The sequence below is a fragment of the Pongo pygmaeus genome, chromosome 11, assembly GCF_028885625.2.
Source record: "Pongo pygmaeus isolate AG05252 chromosome 11, NHGRI_mPonPyg2-v2.0_pri, whole genome shotgun sequence".
In the NCBI taxonomy this organism is placed as follows: Eukaryota; Metazoa; Chordata; class Mammalia; order Primates; family Hominidae; genus Pongo; species Pongo pygmaeus.
In genome coordinates, this window is record NC_072384.2 from 102,850,579 (window position 1) to 102,870,709 (window position 20,131).

The 20,131-nt window shown below is 38.5% G+C and overlaps 1 protein-coding gene across 2 annotated transcripts in view; it reads left to right on the plus strand.

Moving 5' to 3' along the window:
* BMPR2 (bone morphogenetic protein receptor type 2) overlaps positions 1–18,992 on the plus strand; it is a 196,854-nt gene extending 177,862 nt beyond the window's left edge. The window contains exons 11-13 of one of the 2 annotated variants that reach the window (XM_054479150.2): positions 3,343–3,515; positions 5,879–7,158; positions 10,925–18,992. In XM_054479150.2, coding sequence (XP_054335125.1) covers positions 3,343–3,515; positions 5,879–7,158; positions 10,925–11,175 — 1,704 coding nt within the window. In that variant the 3' untranslated portion in view covers positions 11,176–18,992. The remainder of the gene's footprint in view (positions 1–3,342; positions 3,516–5,878; positions 7,159–10,924) is intronic. The other variant, XM_063648353.1, reaches the window with a different exon arrangement.
* The last annotated feature ends 1,139 nt before the right edge of the window (positions 18,993–20,131 follow it).

The following is a 20,131-nucleotide window of genomic DNA, read 5'->3' on the forward strand; positions in this document are numbered from 1 at the left end:
AGTTTCAACTGTTACAAATAAAGCTGCTATGAATATTCATGTACAAGTCTTTGTATAAACATATGGTTTCATTTACTTAGGTAAATACGTAAGAGTAGAGTGGTTGAATCATGTGGTAGGTATATGTTTAACTTTTTAAGAAACTGCCAGTTTTTGTGACTGGGCACAGTGGCAGAGTTCAAGACCAGCCTGGCCAACATGGTGAAACCCCATCTCTACTAAAAATACGAAAATTAGCCGGGTGTTGTGGTGCATACCTGTAATCCCAGTTACTCGGGATTGAGGCTTGAGAATCATTTGAATCCAGGAGGCAGAGGCTGCCGTGAGCTGAGATCGCACCACTGCGCTCCAGCCTGGGTGACAGAGCAAGACTGTCTCAAAAAAAAAAGAAAAGAAAAGAAAAAAGAAACTGCCAGTTTTCTAAAGTGGTTGTGCCATTTTACATTCTGGCCAGCAGTGCATAAAAGTTCCAGTTTCTCTGCATCTTTGCCAACATTTGGTATTGCCAGTCTTTTTAATTTTAGACATTCTTTTTTGGGGGTGGTGGCGGGAGTCCAGAGTCTCATTGTATCACCCAGGCTGGAGTACAGTGCTGCCATCATAGCTCGCTACAGCCTTGACCTCCCAGGCTAAAGTGATCCTCCCACCTCAGCCTCCTGAGTAACTGGGACCACAGATGTGCACAACCACATCCAGCTAATTTTTAAAAATTTTTGGCCAGGCACGGTGGCTCATGCCTGTAATCCCAGCACTTTGGAAGGTCGAGGCGGGCAGATCACGAGGTCAAGAGATCGAGACCATCCTGGCTAACATGGTGAAACCCCATCTCTACTAAAAATACAAAAACAAAATTAGCCAGGCGTGGTGGCAGGTTCCTGTAGTCCCAGCTACTCGTGAGGCTGAGGCAGGAGAATGGCATGAACCCAAGAGGTGGAGCTTGCAGTGAGCCGAGATCACGCCATTGCACTGCAGCCTGGGTGACAGAGTGAGACTCCCATCTCCCAAAAAAAAAAAAAAAAATTGTAGAAATGGAATCTTGCTATGTTGCCCAGGCTTGTCTTGAACTCGTGGCCTCAAACAGTCCTCCCACTGCAGCCTCCCAAAGTCCTGGGATTACAGGCATGAGCCACCATGCCTAGCCTAGATTTATAATTATCATTTTATGCTTTTCTCTCTTAAATAAGAAAAAAGGAGGAGGCTGAATGTGATAGGTCTTGCCTGTAATCCCAGCACTTTGGGAGACTGAGGCAGAAGGATCATTTTGGCACAATGGTGCCTTAGCCAGGCACAGTGGTACTTGCCTGTCGTCCCAGCTACTCAGGAGGCTGATGTAGGAGGATTGCTTAGGTCCAGGAGTTCAAGGCTGCAGTAACCTGTGATCATGCCACAGCACTCGAGCCTGGGCAACAGAATGAGACCTCTTTTTTTGTTTTTGTTTTTAAAAAGGAGTTACAAACCAAAAATATAATAATAGTGGCTTTTATAGTTACCTAAGTAGGCTTTTGGGTTCTACTTATTGTCTAATGTCCTTTGAGGGACTCCCTTTAACATTTCTTGTAGAGCATATCAGCTTTTTTTTTTTTTTTTTTTTTTTTTTTTTGAGCCAGAGCCTTGCTGTGTTGCCCAGGCTGGAGTGCAATGGCACGATCTCGGCTCACTCCAACATCCGCCTCCTGGGTTCAAGCAATTCTCCTGCCTCAGCATCCCAAGTAGCAGATGTAGATGTATACAAGTCTTTGTATAAACATATGGTTTCGTTTACTTAGGTAAATACCTAAGAGTAGGATGATTGAATCATGTGGATGTTTAAAAACAAACCTAGTCTGTTTTTAAAAAGGGAGTTAAAACTAGCTTTCCCTTGGCCAGGCGCAGTGGCTCACGCCTGTAATCCCAGCACTTTGGGAGGCCAAGGCAGGTGGATCACGAGGTCAGGAGTTCAAGACCAGTCTGGCTAACATAGTGAAACCCCGTCTCCACTAAAGATACAAAAAAAAAAAAAAAAAAACTTATCCGGGCATGGTGGCAGGCACCTGTAATCTCAGCTACTCAGGAAGCTGAGGGAGGAGACTCACTTGAACCCAGGAGGCGGAAGTTGCAGTGAGCAGAGATCGTGCCACTGTACTCCAGCCTGGGCAACATTGTGAGACTCTATCTCAAAACAAACAAACAAACAAACAAAAAACTAGCTTTCCCCCAAAGGGAGACTATTATAGGGAGACTGTTGTTCATTGCTAATAAATAGGAATACTACAGAATGGGACTGTTTTGGAACTAGTTTAAAGAAGAGATGTCTGTAAGTTTTAAGGTTGAAATGAGGCACTCTTTTTTTTCTTCTTTTGAGGTGGAGTCTCACTCTGTCACCCAGGGAGGAGTGCAGTGGCATGATCTTGGCTCAGTGGAACCTCTGCCTCCTGGGTTCAAGCAATTCTGCCTCAGCCTCCCAAGTAGCTGGGACTACAGATGCACACCACCATGCTGGCTAATTTTTTGTTTTGTTTTTTTTTTTTTTTGAGACAGACTCTCACTCTGTCGCCCAGGCTGGAGTGCAGTGGCGTGATCTCGGCCCACTGCCTTCATGGTTCAAGCGATTCTTCTGCCTCAGCCTCCTGAGTAGCTGGGACTACAGGCACGTGCCACCACACCCAGCTGATTTTTGTATTTTTAGTAGAGATGAGGTTTCACTATATTGGCCAGGCTGGTCTCGAACTCCTGACCTCGTGATCCACCCGACTTGGCCTCCCAAAGTGCTGGGATCACAGGTGTGAACCACCATGCCTGGCCAATTTTTTTATATTTTTAGTAGAGATGGGGTTTCACCATATTGGCCAAACTGGTCTCAAACTCCTAACCTCAGGTGATTTTCCTGCCTCAGCCTCCCAAAGTGCTGGGATTATAGGCGTGAGCCACTGCACCCAACCAAGTATTCTTAACTGGGGGTGAAGGAGAAAAGCTCACCTAGAGATAGAAGATAGCCAAATGTCCCCAAGTTCCATCAAACTCAAAACTTATTTTTGAAGCAGAATTAGTGGCTATTGATTGACATAACATAACTGAATTAACAACAATGACCTAAACCTGTGGCCTTGAAGAAACATCTGCGACTTATTGTTGCTTTTACTTTTATGAATAATTCTTCAAGGAGTTAAGGTAAATCTTGCTTGCTTACTTGTTCATCACCTTTTGAGCATGTTCCGTAATCCCTGAAGCCTAAAATATGTTATTAGAACTATGTAAAATATTGGTTAAGGTAATTGATTTTCCTTTTACCTCATGTGGTGAACTGAAAAGCTCAATACATTTTTTTTTAAAGACACATGGTTTGACATGTACTTTGTCTTACAGGCAGTGAGGTCACTCAAGGAGACAATCGAAGACTGTTGGGACCAGGATGCAGAGGCTCGGCTTACTGCACAGTGTGCTGAGGAAAGGATGGCTGAACTTATGATGATTTGGGAAAGAAACAAATCTGTGAGCCCAACAGTCAATCCAATGTCTACTGCTATGCAGAATGAACGGTAAGACCCTAAGGGGTGTGGCGTCTATCAATCAGTATTAGAAACTGAGACCCAACAAAGAATAGAAAATAAATACTTTTAAACCAGCCTAATGGTTCAATGATTACCTCATACAGTCTAAAGTTATCATTTTTCTTTCAATATTCCTATTCTGTTGAACATTTTTGTTTGGTACAAGTGCAAGATGAAACTGCATTTTTTAATATGTAAAGACATAGTGAAAGAAGTTAGTCTTTCTCTATTTATGGTCCAACTTTCCTGCAATAATAAAGGTAAAATGTTTTTATAACTCCAAAAGTTCATAAGCACTTCTATATAAATTGTCTCATTTATCCTTTGTTGTTATTCCTTCCTCCTCTGCTTTTTTTTTTAAGTAAATGGAACTGTGAACTTGCCTATCTAACCACTGTTTCACTGACACTAAGGTTTCTAGACTTCCTATCTAATGCTCTTTCTTATAGAATATACTACTACTACTTTTACATGAAAGCAATTCAAAGGTCTTTCTATTCCATCATTAATATTATTTTACAAGACATTTTCTTTGTTAGAACTATGGTTTTTGGTTCTAAATAGAAAGGCTTTTAAAAAATTCCTACAATTTGGAACTTTCTACGTCTGTATTTCTTTGTTCCATGTTTGGGGTAAAAAAGCCTTTCTATGATTTTGTCATTTTGTCTAATACATGTTTAAAACTTTCAGAAAGGCATCTAGGAAAGGGTTACTGGAGAAAATTGAAATAAAAATAAACTCGATTCTTGAAACTTTTTTTTTTCTGTGTGGTTTTTGTTTTGTTTGTTTGTTTGTTTGTTTGTTTGTTTTTGGAAACTGTGTCTCACTCTGTCCCCCAGGCTGGAGTGCAGTGGCGTGATCCTGGCTCACTGCAACCTCCGCCTCCCGGGTTCAAGCGATTCTCCTGCCTCGGCTCCCGAGTAGCTGGATTACAGGCACGAGCCACCACGCCCAGCTAATTTTGTATATTTATTAGAGACAGGGTTTCACCATGTTAGCCAGACTGGTCTCAAACTCCCGATCTCTGGTGATCTGCCTGCTTTGGCCTCCCAAAATGCTGGGATTATAGGCGACAGGTGTGAGCCACCACGCCTGGCCTGTTTTCTGTTCTAATTTGTGAAAGCTATTTGTATTAGCCATAGGTCAAAAATTTGGTTTGCACTACTTTTGTAGAGGTCAAATTAGTTTCAAATATAAACTCTTATACCTTGTATATCAGCAAATCAAGGAAGTTAGACACTGGCAATTCTAATTATAAATTTTCTCACTTTACACATACCTGAGGACAGTCTTCTGCTTTTATCTCCCCTCATCTGTATTTCCCATGTCCTCTAGTATGATGTTTATACCTCTCTCAAAAGTCAGCTAAAGCTTTTATTTTGAATGCTTTCAAACTTTTCTTGAATGGTAAGAAAAAAAAACCTTGATGGCCCACCTTGATTTGGCCACTTTTCGCCTCCTGTGTCATTCGGCTCAACCTTCTGCATGCATCTTCTCATCTCCAGTCTCTACTAATAATTTCCTCAAAATTATAATTCATCCCATAGTTACGCTAACTCTAGGTTTTATACCGAGTCTTACCCTCCATGTCTCCTTAGCTTCCTTTCCTTGTACTATATAACAACTTTTTTTTTCTTCTTTTCCTCCTATCATCTCCCTTATAAATAACTGTCACTCCCAAGGAATGACAATGACAGCAAAGAACCCATGATAATTGGAGAGCAGTTCTGAATCTTTGATCCTTTATTTGAACATCATATTCTGCCTTATACCTTAGGCTCAAGGACTTTTACTAATATGACTCAGACTACCCCAGAAACATATGTGCCATTACTAGGGCATGCCTCTTAATGGAGGCCTTTGGAACAACCTAAAAGCTTATATTCTTTTTACCATTTGGCCATTGGAACTTAATTGATAACATACCTTTTGAGTAGGCACTATGCATCTAGAATTATGGAAATACAGAAAACATATACCGTGGTTCTTCCTCTCATAAAACATAACTTCTGGTTGTATGAATATACATTCCATAAATATATATTTCATGATGTTATAAAACTATAGGGGAAATTTTTTAATTAACTTATAAACCAAAATAATGAACATTTATAAAAATTGTATCTCATCCACATACATTTTTCATTAGGCTTAATTCATGTAAAACTAACACTTATCGAGTTATTAATTGACACTTGATTATTTGATTAGACTTTTTAACCTTTAGAAAAACGTATGTTTGGAAGAAAATGAAAAACAACTCAGACTTTAAAATCAGAGGTGTTAAATTTGGAGAGACAGTTTGTCATAAATGTACGTTCTCAATGTGATACTTTTTTTCTTTCTTTAAGCAACCTGTCACATAATAGGCGTGTGCCAAAAATTGGTCCTTATCCAGATTATTCTTCCTCCTCATACATTGAAGACTCTATCCATCATACTGACAGCATCGTGAAGAATATTTCCTCTGAGCATTCTATGTCCAGCACACCTTTGACTATAGGGGAAAAAAACCGAAATTCAATTAACTATGAACGACAGCAAGCACAAGCTCGAATCCCCAGCCCTGAAACAAGTGTCACCAGCCTCTCCACCAACACAACAACCACAAACACCACAGGCCTCACGCCAAGTACTGGCATGACTACTATATCTGAGATGCCATACCCAGATGAAACAAATCTGCATACCACAAATGTTGCACAGTCAATTGGGCCAACCCCTGTCTGCTTACAGCTGACAGAAGAAGACTTGGAGACCAACAAGCTAGACCCAAAAGAAGTTGATAAGAACCTCAAGGAGAGCTCTGATGAGAATCTCATGGAGCACTCTCTTAAACAGTTCAGTGGCCCAGACCCACTGAGCAGTACTAGTTCTAGCTTGCTTTACCCACTCATAAAACTTGCAGTAGAGGCAACTGGACAGCAGGACTTCACACAGGCTGCAAATGGCCAAGCATGTTTGATTCCTGATGTTCTGCCTACTCAGATCTATCCTCTCCCCAAGCAGCAGAACCTTCCCAAGAGACCTACTAGTTTGCCTTTGAACACCAAAAATTCAACAAAAGAGCCCCGGCTAAAATTTGGCAGCAAGCACAAATCAAACTTGAAACAAGTCGAAACTGGAGTTGCCAAGATGAATACGATCAATGCAGCAGAACCTCATGTGGTGACAGTCACCATGAATGGTGTGGCAGGTAGAAACCACAGTGTTAACTCCCATGCTGCCACAACCCAATATGCCAATGGGACAGTACTATCTGGCCAAACAACCAACATAGTGACACATAGGGCCCAAGAAATGTTGCAGAATCAGTTTATCGGTGAGGACACCCGGCTGAATATTAATTCCAGTCCTGATGAGCATGAGCCTTTACTGAGACGAGAGCAACAAGCTGGCCATGATGAAGGTGTTCTGGATCGTCTTGTGGACAGGAGGGAACGGCCACTAGAAGGTGGCCGAACTAATTCCAATAACAACAACAGCAATCCATGTTCAGAACAAGATGTTCTTACACAAGGTGTTCCAAGCACAGCGGCAGATCCTGGGCCATCAAAGCCCAGAAGAGCACAGAGGCCTAATTCTCTGGATCTTTCAGCCACAAATGTCCTGGATGGCAGCATTATACAGAGTAAGTGGAGGGATCATATATTCTCTCCTGTGTGTCTTTTGGGGCCATTTAAATAACTATTTAGAATCAACTAATAGATATATTTCAACTAGTGATTATTTACCTTTACCACTTTTGTAAATGATCCATTTGAGGCGGGGCGCAGTGGCTCACACCTGTAATCCTAGCACTTTGGGAGGCCAAGAGAAGTGGATCACCTGAGGTCAGGAGTTCAAGACCAACCTGGCCAACATGGTGAAACCCCATCTCTACTAAAAAATAAAAAAAATTAGGCCAGGCGCAGTGGCTCACGCCTGTAATCCCAGCACTTTGGGAGGCCAAGGCGGGCAGATTACTTGAGGTCAGGAGTTCAAGACCAGCCTGGCCAACATGGTGAAACCCCATCTCTACAAAAATACAAAAATTAGCCAGGCATGGTGGCGTGCACCTGTAATCCCAGCCGAGATCACGACACTTCACTCTAGCCTGGGCAAAAAAGCAAAACTCCATCTCAATAATGAAATAAAATAAACCATTTGGGCCAGGCGTGGTGGCTCATGCCTATAATCCCAGCACTTTGTGAGGCCAGGGCAGGTGGATCACCTGAGGTCAGGAGTTCGAGACCAGCCTGACCAACATGGTGAAACCCCGTCTCTACTAAAAATGCAAAAATGGCCAGGCACGATGGCTCACACCTATAACCCAGCACTTTGGGAGGCTGAGGCAGGTGGATCACGAGGTCAAGAGTTCAAGATCAGCCTGGCCAAGATGGTGAAACCCTTGTGTCTACTAAAAATACAAAAAATTAGCCACATGTGGTGGTGGGCACCTGTAATCCCAGCTACTCGGGAGGCTGAGGCAGAGAATTGCTTGAACCCAGGAGGCAGAGGTTGCAATGAGCCGAGACTGTGCCACTGCACTCCAGCCTGGGTGACAAAGTGAAACTCTGTCTCAAAAAAAAAAAAAAAAAAACACAAATTAGCTGGGTGTGGTGGTGCCCGCCTGTAATCCCAGCTACTTGGGAGGCTGAGGCAGGAGAATCGCCTTAACCCAGGAGGCGGAGGTTGCAGTGAGCCGAGATTGCGCCATTGTACTCCAGCCTGGGCAGCAAGAGCGAAACTCCGTCTCAGGAAAAAAAATAAGCCATTTGGTTGGGCCTCAAAGGTAATTAGATTGTTGTAAAGAAAAAAGTAATATTTTTGTCATTGATAATTAAAAAATCAGTGTCACAATAGTCAGAATAATTACCCAATTTAATATGTGCTTTATGTGGCTGCTGCTTTATAATGCAACTCACATACTTGCTATGAAAAGTTGAAATAAAGTAAATACAGTTCAAGAGCTCCAAGTAATGTTATACCAGTATAATCTTTGAAACATTTTATTGCACATATTAATATTGATTATGTCTGCATTTAGGTTTTATCAAACTAACCTTAATAAATCTTAAAGATCCAGAGAAATTTCGGAAAAATTACTATAAAGAAACTGTAGGCTAGGCATGGTGGCTCACGCCTGTAATCCCAGTGCTGTGGAAGACTGAGGTGGGTGGATCACTTGAGGCCAGGAGTTCAAGACTAGCCTGGGCAACATAGCAAAACTCCATCTCTACAAAAAATTTAAAACTTAGTTTGGTGTGGTGGTGTGCGCCTGTAGTCCTAGCTACTTGGGAGGCTGAGGCAGGAGGATCACTTGAGCCCAGGTGTTCAAGGCTGTAGTGAGCCATAATCACACCACTGTACTTCAGCCTGGACAAGAGAGTGAGACTCTGAAAAACAAAACCAAAAAAAACCGTAAGATTCTTCTTAGTTTCTTAGTATCATCTTTTTCAAGAGTTGTGTTGAGTCTCTCACATACCTATACTTTTTTTTTTTTTTTTTTTTGAGACAAGGCCTCACTGTTGCCCAGGCTGGAGTACAGTGGCAAGATCATGGCTCACTGCAGCCTCAGCCTCCCTGGCTCAGGTCATCCTCCCGCCTCAGCCTCCCAAGTAGCTGGGACTCTATACCTATACTGTGATACTATGAGCCCCGTAGCCTCTTAGACAAATAACTTAAATTGATGTTTGATTTCTTGCCCTAAAGGGATTGCAACACAAAATAGGGGAGCTCACCAAAATCTGTAACAGTTATTGTTATATAAAATGGTGTATTTTATTTTATTATTATTATTATTATTATTATTATTATTATTTTTTTTTTTTTTTTTTTTTGAGACAGAGTCTTACTCTGTCGCTCAGGCTAGATCATGCAATGGCACAGTCTCGGCTCACTGCAACCTCTGCCTCCCGGGTTCAAGTGATTCTCCTGCCTCAGCCTCCCAAGTAGCTGGCATTACAGACATGTGCCACCATGCCCTGCTAATTATTGTATTTTATTAAAGGAGGGGTTTCACCATGTTGGCCAGGCTGGTCTCGAACACCTGACTTCAGGTGATCCACCCACCTCAGTGTCCCACAGTGCTGGGATTACAGGCGTGAGCCACTGCACCCAGCCTATTTCTCTTTTAGACTAAGGCATTTATGAAAAAAAGTTATGTTTTATTGTCAAGGGCTACAAAATGGTCTTGAAGGAAGGATACAGGTCTCAAAACACAAATCAGTAAAATTTAGCCCCTTGCTTGAGTGGCTTGTATTATAGATCAGTTGACAGACCCTTATTGCAGGGCTCTGAGTCAGTAAGACATCATGTCAGATAGGCCAGGCATGGTGGCTTATGCTTGTAATCCCAACACTTTGGGAGGCTGAGGCAGGCGGATCACCTGAGGTTGGGAGTTCGAGACCAACCTGACCAACATGGAGAAACCCGGTCTCTACTAAAAATACAAAAGTAGCCAGACGTGGTGGCACATGCCTGTAATCCCAGATACTTGGGAGGCTGAGGCAGGAGACTTGCTTGAACCTGGGAGGCAGAGGTTGCAGTGAGCCGAGATCATGTCATTGCACTCCAGCCTGGCAACAAGAATGAAACTCCATCTCAAAAAAAAAAAAAAAAAGTCTTTTCAGATATAGAAAGAGGAAATTATTAGAATATTTGTACTCTAATATTTCTGTTATTCTTCTGAAAAATATTATATGCCAGGTGCCTTTAAAATTTGATCCAGGCTGGGCATGGTGGCTCACACCTGTAATCCCAGCACTTAGGGAGGCTGAGTCGGGCACATTGCCTGAGCTCAGGAGTTTGAGACCACCCTCCGCAAGATGGTGAAACCCCCCGTCTCTACTAAAATACAAAAAATTAGCTGGGCATGGTGGCATGCGCCTGTAGTCCCAGCTATTTGAGAGGCTGAGGCGTAAGAATCACTTGAGCCCAGGAGACAGAGGTTGCAGTGAGTCAAGATCATGCCACTGCACTCCAGCCTGGGCTACAGAGTGAGACTCTGTCCCAAAAAAAAAAAAAAAAAAAAAAAATTTGATCCACCTTGAGCATTAAATACAATTAAATACAATGATTAAGTACATTTTACCAAGTTAAGATCTCTACCAAAACCAGAAGATTTGAGAATACAGCTGAGAACTTTAAATGTTCTCCTCTGTTTTATTTGTGTGTGTGTTTTTCCTTGCCTTATAAAATAAGTCAATCAGTTATTAAAACATTTGGGTTAAAGAGTCTCAAAAATAAGTTGGTTAAGCTTTTCCTAGAAAAACATTGCCTGGCATTATGAATTTCAAGAAATGTTCATTAGCACCCTCCTGAGACATTGGTTTGACCTTTTCTTGAGTTACATCCCTTACCCGTTATTTCTTAAGTTTGTTAAATAGTTCATTTTTCTGCACTTTTATTTTCAGTAGGTGAGTCAACACAAGATGGCAAATCAGGATCAGGTGAAAAGATCAAGAAACGTGTGAAAACTCCCTATTCTCTTAAGCGGTGGCGCCCCTCCACCTGGGTCATCTCCACTGAATCGCTGGACTGTGAAGTCAACAATAATGGCAGTAACAGGGCAGTTCATTCCAAATCCAGCACTGCTGTTTACCTTGCAGAAGGAGGCACTGCCACAACCATGGTGTCTAAAGATATAGGAATGAACTGTCTGTGAAATGTTTTCAAGCCTATGGAGTGAAATTATTTTTTGCATCATTTAAACATGCAGAAGATGTTTAAAAATTAAAAAAAACTGCTTTATCCTCCTGTCAGCACCCCCTCCCACCCCTGCAACAAGGACTTGCTTTAAATAGATTTCAGCTATGCAGAAAAATTTAGCTTATGCTTCCATATTTTTAAATTTTGTTTTTTAAGTTTTGCACTTTTGTTTAGTCTCGCTAAAGTTATATTTGTCTGTTATGACCACAGAGTTATATGTGTGTGTATCAAAAGTGGTCTCAAAATATTTTTTTAAGAAAAAAAGCAAAAACAATGTATTGCTGATAATCAGTTTGGACCAGTTTCTTAAGGTCATTAAAACAGAAGCAAATTAAGACAGGTTTGACTGCAGTGGTGTCTGGTATCCATGTTTTATTTCTGGGCACAAGCTAGTTTTTATGTTGATACGTTCCTGAACATATTATCTTGTTGGACATCTTTTCTCTTATGTTTTGTTTGAATGTGCAATAGTTTATAGGCCACAAATAAGCTTTCTTGTAAGCTCTCTTCCTAACAGGGCACATATTCTTCCATAATATAAACACTTTTCTGCCCCATCTCCCATACTTTCGAAGGTCAGTTCTATGACAGTGAATTTTGCACAGGAGAAGCAGCTACCTGATTTCTTACTTTCTCTCTCCTTATCATGGAGAATACAGAAACATTGTCTGAAAGGGCTCTAAAGAAGGAACTACCAAAACCTGACTTGAAATGCCATTTCTTTTAACCTTCCAAATCCTAAATGTTTCCTTCCAGGCATTTTAATAAACTTATTTGCTTCTGGTTTTGGGAGTTCATAAGAGAGAATAGAACAAAATACAGGACATCAAATATTAGCCATTTCTCATTTTATTTTATTTTTCTATGTAGGTTCATGTTCCATGTTCATTTATTTAAGAAATACATTTTTATTGGTAAGCTTATAGAGCTACACTTAAGGAATTTTTAAGTAGGTAAATAAATGGTGAAGACAAAATAGTGTTATAGCCTTCATTCTCTGAATAGGCTATCTTTGACTCATAAAATTACACTTACTGTTTATTATAACTTCAGAAGTAATTTATAGTTCTGAACCTATAGTATCTTTTACCCTGTTCCCAAGCAAAGACTGGTGACTTTATCTGAAAATGATTCCTCTTCCCATGACCTAAAACACTGTGAGGAAAAATCATTCAAGTGGCTATGAAGGAAGGGCTGCTATCAAACCTACCTTTTTTGAGCAAACAGACTGAACTTCTCTCTTTTCAAAATTGTGTGTTATCTTCCTTAATCCTATTTTCGTAATTTTTCCTTTTGCCAGTTTTTCACATTATCTTTGATATGTGAGCAACATTTATTATTTACATTAGAGTATACCTTTTAGTAATAACATGACTTGAAATCATATTATTTTTAAAAGCCGTTTGCTTCTTTCATTACTTATAATCTCCTCTAACAACCTCTGCATGTTTTTTTTTTTTTAAATAAAGCACTTTCTGTCAGATAATGGACTTTTTTCTAAACAGAAATTATTTTCTATTAATTTGCAAACTGATGATTTCACTTTTTTTACTTTTTTTTCGATTATCAGAGTACTTAGTAAATGTTATATAGTTTAGTTCTAAGATAGTTCCAGGGATTAAAAGGTTAAGAGGAAAACACAAATCACCAAATTTCTGATTTATGTTTTTATCTCCTGAACAATATTTTCTCACTCATATTCCTCTATCTTATCACTTAGCTAAAGACAGCCTAAATTTCCCAATTTTCTGTCCAAAATATTTGTGATTTACTTGGATATAAGCCTTCTCATTTGCCATGTGCTGTGATCTTACAAGTTAGATGTTACTATACCTACCATTTATTCAGCTGGATTGCTGAACACAGTTCTGTATTCATAGAATTAAGAGTATCTTGTTAGTGCCCAGGATTTCCACGTTTTGTGTTTTATTGGCCCTTCTCTTGATTTAGCCCCTCAATCGATTTTCAGTCTTCTGGCATGTAATTTTTTTCACAGTTATTCTTCTTCTATTAACAAAGTATTTGTATCTTTCCTAGTACATTTTCACTTAGTTCTCTTGCCCTTAAATATCTTTCACATGCATTTTAGGATATTCTTTTCAAATATTTGTAGGACAACTTCGAATCAAAATAAATTATATTCCTTCTCCAATTTGAAGCATTGAGGATAAATGACCATTTGAGGTCTAACTGATCTTTTCCTGCCAGAAGAGTTATCTTACGTTCTGCTATATTTGTATTTGGGCCAGTTGATTGTAGGTTGTCCCAACATTTTTTAATATTGGGAAAATTATAATAAAATGCTCTAAAGATTAATATGCCAGATTAAAATAACTGAATAGTTTACTATTTCATTCAAGCATGTTTAAAACAAATAATTTCCTTTCACCAGTTTTTCTTAGTAAACTCCTGAAAAAGTAGGAAAGGTGGAAAGTATATATCATTTTAATAAATTTTAAATTGTACATCAGACTTTTAAAATCTGTAATATACAAGCAAGCAAAATTATTTTAAATGACTTAATTATATGCTAATACTCATCTGATAATAAGTGCTTAAAGTTGACATTTAACTGCTATCACAAAACTTTATATGTAGAAAAGTGGGGTCCTTTTGAATAAAAGATCATTCAACTAAAAATATTAAAATTTATTTCACTGGATGGTAATGTAACCTTAAAAGCATCATAATAGGTAAAGTCTAATATTAGTTCCCTTAACAAAATCCTAACTGTATACCAGAATTAGGTCACTGAAAGAACTTGATTTGAATTACGTTTAGACAAAAATGATTTAATTGTAAATTCTTAAAACTTTCTAAATGCGTAATTGGCAAAAAAAAAAAACAAAAACAAAAACCACTGTTACCAGTGTAGAAAGTTATGAGAAGGCACATACTGAATGCTGAAGTATACATATGCTATTTCTTTTAAACCTCAGAGCAACCATATGAGCATTGTAATTAATATTCCCATTTTACAGATGAGGAAACTGAAGCTAAGAGAAGCTACAGTAATATGCCCAAGGTCCACATCCACATCTAGTAACAGACAAAGCTGGGATTTCAGTCTATGTCTACCTCTCTCCACATCTCTTTCATCCATACCACACTGCCTACATGCCATATGACAGGATGTGTAATGGGCTAACGTTTATTTTAAAAATTCAGGCCAGGTGCGGTGGCTTACGCCTATAATCCCAGCACTTTGGGAGGCCAAGCCGGGTGGATCATGAGGTCAGACGTTCAACACCAGCCTGGCCAAGATGGTGAAACCCCGTTTCTATTAAAAATATTTTTAAAAAATTAACTGAGCGTGGTGGTGGGCGCCTGTAGTCCCAGCTACTCAGTAGGCTAAGGCAGGAGAATCTTGAACCCGAGAGGTGGAGGTTGCAGTGAGCCGAGATCGTGCCACTGCACTCCAGTCTAGGTGACAGAGCAAGACTCTGTCTCAAAAAAAAAAAACATAAAAATTCAGTCACTATACTCTGGCACAATTTTCATTTGTATATAAGCCAAACCACATACCTTAATGATTTGGGAAGTTAGGCAAATATAAGATATGTAGACATATCTATGCTGATTGTTGCTTGAGAAATAATTACTAATTCAAGACAAAACTGAATCCTATATCTCCCATCATGAATCTTAAAATCATTTCACTTCACTCCTAACGTTCTTATATTGCAGAACTAATGGCAAAGTAAATTTTACGGAAAAAGTTAAGATAGCTTTTGGGAACAGAGACCTTTCCCTAAGTTGATTCCATAGCAGATTCGGGGGAATTAACAAAGAATTTCAGTCTTATCAATCCTTTGAATCCATCTTCAAAACTTCTGCTTTTAATAACTTTGGAAAATTTACTAATCTACAGAACTAATTGAGTAGGATATAGGAAGGATACAAGGATATGATGTCCTTTTTTTATAAAACAGTTTAGTATAGCTTCTTTACATGTATCCACTTGTTCCAGAAAATGTGCATTGGTTCTGAATGTGAAAATATTCAAAGAGAGAAAGGAACACTGTGGGCTTCAGTGGGAATTATCACAAAACATTGGCAAGTATTTTTATTTAAATTATTTTCAAATTTGACTTCTACAGCCAAATGGAATTGGTAGGCTGTAACTGTTACACTGAAATTTCCAGTCTTTGTAAGTGCCTCCTGAAAGTCATTTAAAATGGAAAAATATTTCAATGAACTTTTCCTTTTTTCATATTTATGGACATGAATATTTTATTGGAGATCATTAACTCCTAGAATTTGAGATTATATTTCTATACAACATTTTATAAAGTTAGGTTGAACTTACTACCTGTTATGTGCAGGTTATTATGTAACTATTCACAGATTGCTTCATATATTGCTTTATCTTCCCAGCTAACTTCTTAAAGTTAAAATCTGGACACCCATGTTGATTATCTAGACTAGTCATTCTAGAAATTGTAACACTCCCACATAAACCCCAGGAGACTTTTTCAGAATGCAATGTTTCTAAATATACTGTTACTGGCAGTTTACTCTTCAGCATATAAGGTTGCATTTTAACTTTTAGATTATGAACTGTGCAAACTTCACCCAAAACTATCTTGCATGATTCCCTCCTAAATACAGTCCTTGATTAAGTAAATCTGGCAAATCACTGTTTGAGCTAGTTACATAAAATTTGTTATCAAGAGAAGGCTTTTCTACAAGTTTCCAGATTAACATAAAGAAAAGAGGGAATCACAGGGCATTTAAGTGCACCTTCCCATTATTTTCCTTAAATCACCTCATAGTTAGGCTGGGCGCGGTGGCTCACGTCTGTAATCCCAGCACTTTGGGAGGTCGAGACGGTGGATCACGAGGTCAGGAGACTGAGACCATCCTGGCTAACACGATTAAACTCCATCTCTACTAAAAATACAAATAATTAGCCAGGCATGGTGGCACGCGCCTGTAGTACCGGCTACTCGGGAGGCAGAGATAGGAGAATCGCTTGCACCCGGGAGGCGGAGGTTGTTGCAGTGAGCCGAGATCGCGCCAATGCACTCCAGCCCGGGCGACAGAGCAAGACTCCGTCTCAAAAAAAAAAAAAAAAAAAAAAATCACCTCATAGTTTATGTCTGACTTACTCCAAACCTCAGTTATCTGATTTGTAGTCTGTGTCAGGAAAGTTTTCTTCATATCTATTCTGTTTCCCTCCTCTTTGATTTTAAATTTTTTTTTTACCCAGTAGGACAAAAAAGAGAGCAGTTGGTCATCATCCCCGATATTCTTAGTCTTCAGTATGCTTCAGGCCTCTCAATGAACACTTAAGTCTCAATTCTTCAGACAAAATTGCTTAAGCTCTTTCTCTTCAGTCCTATTTTAATGACTTTATATTTAAGAACATAAAATTATATTTTCTTTTATATTCAAATTCATTACTCCAGTTAAGTAATAGTTTGATAGTTTGATAGAATCGAGAGTTAAGATGTTTCTATTTGAAAGTGGATTCAACCATCAGACTACCAGCAAATCGGCACTTAATTTTTGTGTTATCTAACATTTTCTATTGTGAAATTTTATGATTTTATATTCTCATTAGTTATAACTAAAAAGCCATGCATACAGAATTGTATATCATTTTGCCATTAAAATTTTTTAACTTATATTGCAGCAAGCTTAGTTTTATGATTGAGCCACAACCTTTTACATTTTTTTTGTATGAAATATTAAACACTAAATGCAAGATTAACTTTCAAAAGCAAACCCTACATTAATCAGGTATTATCTATGGACATTTTTGTAGACCACTTTTGAAATACTTATTATTTTGCAACATAGACTGGACTATACAACTTTCATTTAACTTTTAGGTGACTGATTTAAGTTGAGTGTGCATATAGAGAAAAACCTAGAAACTTATCTCATGGCAGATACATTTGAAAGTACTTCAGAAGAATTTATGCTGTATATTAAAACTAGGCTCAAAATAAATCTATCATATCTTTAAAAGTCCAATTCTGTTATTACTGTGATGTTTGTAATGTTACTATTAAACATTGTGAACATACACATCTTTAAAACAACTTGAAACCCATTTTAAAATCTGGGTAAGAGAGAAGGAATCTTCAGAACAAAATCACATCATTAGGGTGTCCAGTTTATGATTGAATTTTTAAGCAAATTACTGTATTTGAAACTACAATTTGATTTGGTTTTCAGTTTTAAAAGGCAACATGTGGGTTTTATCCATTTTATTTATACCTTTAGATTTCAGAAACATCTTCATGTTTTAGATGCATTCTACAGACATCATATTACTTAAAAACTCAGGGCCCCTTTCATCCCTTTGTACACTGAAAAAGTTCAATTGTTAGCAAGTAAGCAATTAGATCCAGTTGAATATTTAAAGTGTTTGTTGCACAGTTCATTTAATGTTTCATCTTATTTGACTTTTTCACATAGATATAATATCAGATTTCATTAATTATAAAAAGTTGCCCAGTTCTGTAATTACTGAACAGAGGGAATGACTCAACTAATTGGCTACATGTTGCAACAAATTTAGGCCTTTAGAGTTGAAGCACTGACTTAAAACGACTTACATTTCTGTTCTTTGGTCAAATGACCATACATGATATGGGACAAATTGTTTCATTTTGTTTGTTTTTTAATAAGAGAACTTGGTAAAGTAGTTCCTGTCAGATAGGATTTTCTCAAGAGACAATTTAATGTTATAAAGCCTTCTAAAAGTGAACTAAATATTTTATAACTTTAGTAATAGCTTGGATGGTTTTGAGAAAATAACCTGTATTTATCACATTGTCAAACAGAATTTTTCTTTGAATCAGACAAGTTCAAGCTCTAAATTGATGTGCTATATACTTAAAATTCTAGGAAGTTATCTGTAACTAGTCTCTTGTCTCAGGCTCTTCACCTTGTTACCAATCCTCGTAAGTATGTAAGGAAACATATTTTTAAAGAAGCTTAACAGTAAGAAAAAATTACTAAAAGATGCAATTCAAAGATAGATAGGTCCCAGTTTAACATTGAATTGCTTGACTTCTGTGGCTTTTCTTTTTCTGGCCACATTTATTTATTTAAGCAATTTTTGTATGCCTTGTTATTTCATTTCCATAGAGATTATATTGTATCAGTGTTTATGTAAGCTGTAATCATCCTCAGTTTTTTGTTGATAATTTTTCAAATAAAGATACATGGATAATTGTAAAATACACTAACTCTTAGGGTGTTGTAGTAGCTGAAACATGGAGATGTGTAGCTGTCATGCTTTTTCTGAATGGGCAGGAGAAACATAAGCTACAGAGTATTCACTTCTGAGGATGCTTTTCTGGAAAAAGAAAGGCTAGAAAATACTCGCACTTCCTCAGAACCCTCTTTCTTGTTAACGGGTATCTTTTGTTGGTGTGTTTTGCTCTTACATTACAGATAGACTATCATATATGACTTTATGAATAATTTCAGTTATTTTGCTTTTGTATAAGCTGTCTGAAGCCTTGCTATGCTGTATAAGTTGTGTTTGATGGATCAGTGTGAGTATAAAATAAAGCAAATCACTTTTCTTTTGTATTATCTATGGATGCCACTATGAAAGCTGACATTAAGCCACTAAAGAGTTTTCTATGAATAAGTGTAAGTAAATGCTTTGATATATATAAACCTAAATAAAAAGATTGTATTGATACAGAGACATTGGAGAAGGAGATTTTAAGGCAGTTCTTTAGGTTTAAAAAGGCTTGCTGTAAAATGGTGCATTATTCCATTTATTAAAGATCATATTAATGACAATAGTAATTGTGTTTTTTTATTTTAAGAGGTCACCAGAAATTGTTAGTATGATAATTAGGGAGTTTGCACTAGAATAGTAAATGTTCTATCTAATATGACTTTCATAACTCAGTATGATACATCAGAAAAAAAAAAAAAAAAAACTAAATTGGCCGGGCGCAGTGGCTCACGCTTGTAATCCCAGCACTTTGGGAGGCCGAGGCGGGTGGATCACGAGGTCATGAAATCGAGACCATCCTAGCTAGCACGGTGAAACCCTGTCTCTACTAAAAATACAAAAAATTACCCGGGCGCGGTCGTGGGCGCCTGTAGTCCCAGCTACTCGGGAGGCTGAGGCAGGAGAATGGCGTGAACCCGGGAGGCGGAGCTTGCAGTGAGCGGAGACCGCGCCACTGCACTCCAGCCTGTGCGACAGAGCGAGACTCCGTCTCAAAAAAAAAAAAAAAACTAACTAAATTTAGTATAATAGTTGCTATTTTCTGACCATGTATTATATGCCAGGCACTGTGTTAGTTATTTTACATACATTGTTGATAATTCTCACAACAATCCTACATAATATGTATTACTATCCCCCTTTTATAAATGAAGAAACTGAAAGAGAAATTAAATACTCTGCCCAGTCACAGAACTGGCAAGTGATGAGATTCTAACGCATTTTACGTTTTGCTTTGAACTGCAATTTTCAAGCTCTCCTTGTAGCAAGAGAAACTCAAAAATAAAAATAAAACTGGCTGGGCGTGGTGGCTCACGCCTATAATCCGAGCACTTTGGGAGGCCGAGGCAGGTGGATCACGTGAGGTCAGGAGTTCGAGACCAGCTTGACCAACATGGAGAAACCCCGTCTCTACTAAAAATACAAAATTAGCCGGGTGTGGTGGTGCATGCCTGTAATCCCAGCTACTCGGGAGGCTGAGGCAGGAGGAGAATCGCTTGAATCCGGGAAGCAGAGGTTGTGGTGAGCTGAGATCGCACCATTGCACTCCAGCCTGGGCAACAAGAGCGAAACTCCGTCTCAAAAATAAACAAATAATAAAAACAGTTCAGTAGTTAGAGTAATTTAAGGGTGCAGAAAAGCTATCAGGTACCAAAACAGCTATTTTTATTGGCCTAATATTGTGTTTGTGCTTCACATCATC